Source organism: Chlorella variabilis (genome assembly GCF_000147415.1).
Source record: "Chlorella variabilis unplaced genomic scaffold CHLNCscaffold_7, whole genome shotgun sequence".
NCBI lineage: Eukaryota > Viridiplantae > Chlorophyta > Trebouxiophyceae > Chlorellales > Chlorellaceae > Chlorella > Chlorella variabilis.
In genome coordinates this window covers 1,176,132-1,182,743 of record NW_005435081.1, presented here as the reverse complement: position 1 = coordinate 1,182,743, position 6,612 = coordinate 1,176,132, and the positions used below count along the sequence as shown (strand labels likewise).

At 68.8% G+C, this 6,612-nt stretch overlaps 2 protein-coding genes across 2 annotated transcripts in view; one reads left to right on the top strand and one right to left on the bottom strand.

Moving 5' to 3' along the window:
* The window catches only part of CHLNCDRAFT_144400 (hypothetical protein), a gene marked incomplete at both ends in the record, with an annotated part of 1,616 nt that extends 162 nt beyond the window's left edge, over positions 1-1,454 (bottom strand). Inside the window, 4 exons of the mRNA XM_005848664.1 lie at positions 120-309; positions 529-631; positions 810-1,226; positions 1,344-1,454. Coding sequence (XP_005848726.1) covers positions 120-309; positions 529-631; positions 810-1,226; positions 1,344-1,454 — 821 coding nt within the window. The remainder of the gene's footprint in view (positions 1-119; positions 310-528; positions 632-809; positions 1,227-1,343) is intronic.
* A 3,330-nt stretch (positions 1,455-4,784) lies between these two features.
* The window catches only part of CHLNCDRAFT_144397 (hypothetical protein), a gene marked incomplete at both ends in the record, with an annotated part of 6,516 nt that continues 4,688 nt past the window's right edge, over positions 4,785-6,612 (top strand). The window contains 6 exons of the mRNA XM_005848872.1: positions 4,785-4,936; positions 5,060-5,190; positions 5,369-5,514; positions 5,691-5,768; positions 5,932-6,038; positions 6,320-6,431. Coding sequence (XP_005848934.1) covers positions 4,785-4,936; positions 5,060-5,190; positions 5,369-5,514; positions 5,691-5,768; positions 5,932-6,038; positions 6,320-6,431 — 726 coding nt within the window. The remainder of the gene's footprint in view (positions 4,937-5,059; positions 5,191-5,368; positions 5,515-5,690; positions 5,769-5,931; positions 6,039-6,319; positions 6,432-6,612) is intronic.

Here is a 6,612-nt window from a genome sequence, read left to right as displayed (position 1 = left end):
CGGCGGGGTGGAGAGCTCTCGAGGGCAGCCAGGGAGGGCTGCGCGGGGGGCGCCGGATGACAGGCCAGCGCCATTCCTTGCCTCCAGCAAGCGCGCAGGCCTGGCAGACGGGACCCCACCTTGCCGGCGCCAGGCTGTCCACCTCATCAATGAACAGGATGGCGGGGCTGAGGGCGGCGGCCGCCTGGAACGCCGCCCGCAGCCGCTTCTCGCTCTCCCCCGCCCACTTGGACAGCGTGGCGGCGGGACTCAGGCACAGCAGCGGGGTGCCCGCCTCGGCCGCCAGCTTCTCAACCAGCATCGTCTTGCCTGCAGCCATGCCGCTCAGAAGCGCGCTCGGCAGCGGCACCAGTATTTTTTTGCACGAGCAGCGCTGATTTGGCGAGCATACAACCACACACAGACTCCTCTCCCATGCAGCAATGCAAGCGGCGGCCAGGCGAGCGGGGCGGCACTGGCGCTGGGTGCTGCACAATGGCCCAGCGCTGCCGAGCGCTGGCTGCGTCCTAGTAGTGAGCGGCCGCCCACCTGTGCCGGGTGCGCCGTGGAAAAGCAGGTTGCACTGCGGGCGGCGGATGCCGGTGAAGAGCTGCGGGAAGCGCATCGGCAGCAGCACCGCCTCCCGCAGCTCCTGCGGGCAGGTCAAGGCCAGGGCGCAGCTGAGCGCTGTGGGTGCGGGACAGAAGACCCGGTGCATGGGCAGGGATGAGGGGCCGGTGTAAGGGGCTGGCCAATCCAGCTGGCTGCAGGCAGCCACAGCAGGGCGGCGGCAGGAATGAACTCGCTTGCTTGATGGCCTGAAGGCCCACCACCTCATCCAGGCTGCCAGCCACCTCCTGCACACACTCCTGGGCCACAGCCGACAGCCGGCGCCGCTCCTGCGCCTGCTGCTGGCGGCCGGCGCCTGCCGTGCCGCGCGCCTCCAGCAGCCCCGCGCCGGCGCTGCGGCGCTGCGCGCCAAAGAGCCCGCCTCCTGCCGCTCCCTCCTCCCCCTCCTCCTCCTCCTCCCCTGTGTTCCGCGTGCCCTCTGCATCGTGTGACGAGTCGGCGCTGCACAGGCCGCCGCCCCGGGTCAGCCGCTCGACCGCCTGGCTGTAGGTGTCCTCCAGAAGGGTGCAGGCGGCGGCGGTGAGGGCCAGGCCGCCGTCGCCGGGCTGCTCCTCCAGCAGCGGCCGCAGCAGCGCCTCCGCCACGTAGCGCACGCGCGAGCGGGCCAGGAAGAAGCCCTGCCAGGCAGAGCAGGAGGGAGGGCGGGTAGCTGGTTGCTACTGTCGGGCGGCGCAGGCGGCGGCGGCGGTTCAGCCAGCCCAGGTGCTCCCGGGCACTGGCCTTCCACCCCCCACCTGCACGGCCTCCTGCAAGCGCCCCTCCTCCTGGCAGCCCAGCGCCTCGCAGGCCTGCTCGAGCACGCGCTGCAGCTCGGCCAGCACGGCTGCTGGAGCCTCCGGCTCCATCCTGACTCTCTGGGAAGCCAAGTGGGCCGAACAATGCTGCAAAAAAGGCTACAAAAGCACATGAGCTGTCCACACAGGTGGAAAGCACCGGGCATTCAAGCTTGGCTCTCTTCTCCAGCAGGGTTCCATTCTGAGGCAGCAGCATGGAGGAGAGCCGGTCAGGCAAGCGTTTGTGCAGAGAACCAGCGGCCCAGGAGATGGAGGAGGGCAGCAGCGCGATGGAGGCAGCAGGCAACGACAGCTTCTGGGCCTCCCAGGCGCAGGCAGAGCCTGAGCAGGCGCCAGGCTCAGCCACACGGCCATCAGCGGCAGCGTCAGGCGAAGGCGGCGGGCAGGCGGCTGGCGGGATGGACTCCACGCCGCTGGCAGCAGTGATGCCGGCGCTCTTCGAGGTGCTTACAAGGCTGCTGATTGCAGACCGCAGCATCCGCGCCACGTGGCGCTAAGGCATGTAAACAACAATAACAAACAACAGCAAAGCTAAGCTAGAGAGTAGTGCACAGAGACAGGGAACAGAGTTGTGCGCCGGCGCGCCATGGGGCGGCACTGGCGGGAGGCGGAGCGATGCTTGGAGCAGTCTGTCAATCCCAGCTGGGGGCATCCATCGTGTATACAGGCATGCAATCAACCATTCTAGCAGGAGGAGCAGAAGAGAGCTCTAACTGCAGCGTGCAGGCTCCGTCAGTTGAGACAGCAAAAGCGATCAACTCAATACATTGATGCAGCACACGACAAAAGCGGCGGTCAACTCAGGCGCGGCCAAGGAATTAGATTCACGCTGCTGCCCAATGTGGCAGCAAGGAAAGACGGCAGGTGAAGGTTCGTTGTGGGTGCTGCCAAGACAGCACAGGCAAATGCGATGCAGGCGGGCTGGGACCAGCACCGGGCATGACGCTGCACAGCCCCTAGCGTGCACCGGGGCTCCCACGTGCCTGCACGTGCACACGCATGATCCCCACGTCAGCAGCGTGACCCTTCCGGCACCCTGCCTGCCTGCATCTGAAGCCAATCACACACAAGTCAGCAGCCAGTGCTGTCAGAGGCCCCAAGCAGGGACCACACGCACGTGCAGCCGCTTGAGCTCGTGCTGCACAGCCACCAGCTGCGCCTCGCTGTGGGCGCAGGCGGTGCGCTGCGCCTCCAGCTCCTCCTGAAGCGCAAACAGGGCCTGCAGAGCAGCTCCGGCGGCGGCATGGGGAAGCAGCGCTGAGCAGTGCCGAGGGCCATCAGGCAGCCAGACACACGACACGCATCAGGAGTCGAGGAGGCTCTGCCTGGCGCAAAGATGCACTCTGATTTGATGTGCCGAGCGGGGTGGCCAGCTGCCACCCCTTGCAGCACAGCAGCCCACAGCCTTGGCCGCAGCAGGCCCAGCCCAGCGCCGCCACCCACCCGCCGCATCTCATCCGCCTCCCGCCGCGCAGCCTCCGCCTCGGCCTGCACCCGCTGCACCGCGGCGGCCCCCTGGTGCTGCCGGTGCTGCTTCACCGAGGCCTGCTTGCGCACGGAGAGCAGCTGCGCCTCCACGGCCGAGCGGGCGGCCACCGCCTCCTCCAGCTGCCGCTGCAGCGTGCCCACCTGCTGCTGCAGCACGCGCACCCGGCTGGCTGCAGGCGGCAGGGAGGCAGCAGGCGGCCGTTCTGGTGAGCACAGGAGGAGCAGTGAGCTGCTTGGGCAGGTTTAAACAAGGACAGCTCGCAGCATCAAAAGCAGTGCAAGCGCCTGCCGCTTGCCCACCCGCCCCGCCGCCCACCTGCCGCCGACTGCTCCTTGCCACGTTGGCTCAGCACCTCGCGGCTGGTGCGCTCCGCCGCTTTCTTCTCCTGAGCCAGGGCCTGCAAGGGATGTGGCAGGCGGACCGAGGCAGCCGGGCCATGCACAATGCTTTCATGACAGCATGCACGATGTTGGCAGGGCATGCCATGCACGATGGCACGGCATGGCAGGGCTGGAAGGCAGGGAGGCTGGCCAGGAGGAGGCGGGCTGGTGCTGCGCTTAAGCCTCACCAGCGTGCGCGACTGCAGCATGGCAATCTGCTCCAGCGCCGCCGCCAGGTTGGCCTCGGTGGCGGCCACCGCCTCCCGCACCCTCAGCACCTCTGCATTCACCTTCTTGCGCTCGTGCCGTGTGGCGCTGCAGGAGGAAAGGAGGGGAGGCAGAGGGATGGTGGTGCCCCTGGTGCATGCAGGCGCTAGCCCAGCCAGTTCGGGATGGGAGGCAGGCCACAGCCATGGCCAGGCCACAGCCACAGCCATGGCGCAGCAAGCGAGAGCGGCGTGCCTGATTTTTTGCTCCAAGCTGGTGGCATACTGCTGCGCCGCGCGCAGCTCCTGCCGCAGGTGCTGCGCGTGCTCCTGCCTCCAGCCTTCCGGGGTTGCGGAGGGGGCCGCGGGCTGCTGGGGCGTGGGCGGGTTGCGGGCCGAGGCAATGAGCTGGGCGTCTTCGGGCGTGTCCACAACCGTGACTCGCCGCCCGCCCGCCTTCTTCTGCTGCTGCTGGACGTCGTCCTGGCTGGCGCCCTGCGGTTTGAACGAAGCAGGAGCTAGCTACTTGGAGGCGCCAGATATGTGTATAGGGAATGGGCCCGCCGCACAGGTGCCACCATCACTACCGCCCGAGCGGCTAACAACATGCGGCGGGGCGGCGGCCCTGGTCACCTTGCGGCCCCCAAACGCCCTGGAAGCGAGCGAAGACAGGATCTGGAAGCCCAGGGCGCCTGCAACGACAAGCAGGGCGCGGCTGGCGGCCTGGTCCGCTCCCGGTTGGTTGAGGGGGTTCAGCATGGCTTTAAAGGCCGGCAGTGGCGGCCTGCTGGCGGTCCGGCTCATGACTGTACACGTGATAAAGGCAAAGGGCTTTGAAGCGTCATGAGCTGAACTGCAGGAATGCTGAGGTGGCGGAGCCCACATGCACCATGTGGGCTGCACATGGCCTCCCTCTCAAGCGTATCCTTTGGCCCCAGAGTCGTGCAGGCAATCATGACAGGCTTGTGACATTTCGGTGGCACGCCCCAACGCTGCCCCAAGGCGTTCTCTGGAGTGTCGCCTCTTGAGGGTTTTTGGGTGTCCGCTGACTTGCTTCTCATCATCAAGCAGCGGCTGTGCAGGTGCTGTGCTGGTCGTGCTCTAGCTCCACAGCCCGTCGCGGAACCCCGACACTTGCGACGAGGGTGAGTGCCTGCTGTTCCCGGCTCTGGAGAGCAGGAGGGGCCAGAGGAGCTCAATGCACGCACACACACGTTCTCCCGCTTGGCCGCAGGTGCACTAGCAGCGGTGGCACTAGCGGCGGCGGCGCCTTCGGCGGCGGCTCGGCCGCCTGCTCCTGGCTGCAATGGCGGACGTCGTGGGCGGGCTGGCGGTGGCTGTGCTGCAGGGCCTCAAGGCCGCGGCGCTGGAGCCCCGCCTGCTGAGGACGCTGCTGATTGCGGGGGCGCCGCTGCGCCTGGCGGTGGCCGCCAACGTGTGGGCTGGGCGCTCCATCAGGTGTGCTGCAGGTGCCCGGCACAGCGGCGTGGCAGGCACCGAGCAGCGCGCAAGGCTCCCTGCCAGCTGCTGCCGGGACCGCCTGACAACTCCGCCGCCGATGCTTTCCTGTGGCCGGCGCAGGAGCCTGGCCGCCGAGATTGTGCGGCGCCTGCTGGAGCTGTCGGGGTGGCTGTTTGGGCGGGTGGACGCGCGCCGCCTGCGCGCCTTTGAGCGCGCCTACTTCCGTGTGCGGCGCTGGCATGTGGCGCTGGGTGAGACGGCCAGTCAGCCAGCAGCGCGGGCGCCCGCGCTGCCTGCCGTCGCTGTCACACCTCGCTCCTTGCGCCGCAGCGGGCTTACGGTTGGCTGGTGGTGGCCGATCGTGTGCCGCTCCCCGCCCAACCCTGGCATGGTGCTGGTGCCCGCTGCCCCATGCCCCTCACTCTGCAGCCACCGCCGTGGCGGCCAAGGCGGTGCAATGGGCGGTGCGGCAGTGGGTGGAGGCGGCCAGCGGGGCCCGCGCGCGGCGCAAGGCCTTGCAGCGGCGCATGCAGGAGGCCGAGGGGTACGAGGAGTGGGCGGTGGCGGCACAGGAGGTGCGCCGCCCCTCGCTGCCGCACATCCCAGAGGGCCCCCGCGGGGCTGGCACGCCTGCGGCCAGCCGGCCGTCTGGCTCCCGCTCGCTGCACCCAATATCCCATCCGTGCCTGCCCCCCGCCATGCCTGCCGCCTGCGTGCTTCATGCTCGCCTCGCCGCCGCCGCGCTGCGCAGCTGGAGGCGCTGCGCGGCATGGGCGCCAAGTCGAGGCGGCTGCTGGAGGAGAGGCTCTACGACCGCCGCCTGCTGCAGGTGGGCCCGCCTTGAGCGCCGCCCCTGCCGGGTGTTGCCCACCCGCCGCACAGCCGCCGCCGTCGCTTTACCTCGGGCACCTGCCGCCCTGGCGCTCGCATGGCGCCAGCGCGGCCTTTGCCTGCCTGCCTGCCCGCCCGCCTGCCTGCCTGCCTGGGCGCAGGAGCGGCTGGCCTACCTGCGGCGCGTGCGACAGGCGGGTGATGTGCAGGAGGTTATGTTTGCGGTGCGGGCTGACCTCATACGCAACCTGGGCAACATGACCAACAGGTGGGGGGTGAGGGCTGGGGTGAGGGTGCTCACGAGCGTGTGCGGGCGGGGTGGTGGTGGGGTTGGGGTGTGTGGGAAGGGTTCACCCTCTGTGTGTGTGTGTGTGTGTGTCTTGTGGCAATGGTGGTGTGCGAGAAGGGTTCACCGCCACCGGCACACGACAAAGTACAAGCCAGGGAGCGGGAAGCGACGCGGGCGGGTGGGGAGGGAGGGCTGCCTGCCGTTCCGCGTCACGCTGTGCTGCTGTGCCATGCTGTGGTTGTGGCTGCCGTGCTGTGCAGCGAGCTGCACCGGCACTTCCCGGCGGTGCCCGACCTCATCCGGCAGTACATCCAGCAGGTGCAGGCAGACCTGCAGTACATCACCGCCTCGGCAGGTGGGCTCACGCATGTGGTGGCCGCACGCGCGCGTGTGTGTGTGTGTGTGTGTGTGTGTGTGTGCTTATGGTTGTTTGGTGGCGTGGTGGCACGCGTGTGCGTGGTGACCAGCCGGTGGCAAGCCCCTGCCCCCCGCGCTCCCCTGCCCTGCCTTTCTTCCCCCGCCCTGCAGACATGCCGGTGGAGGAAAAGATGGC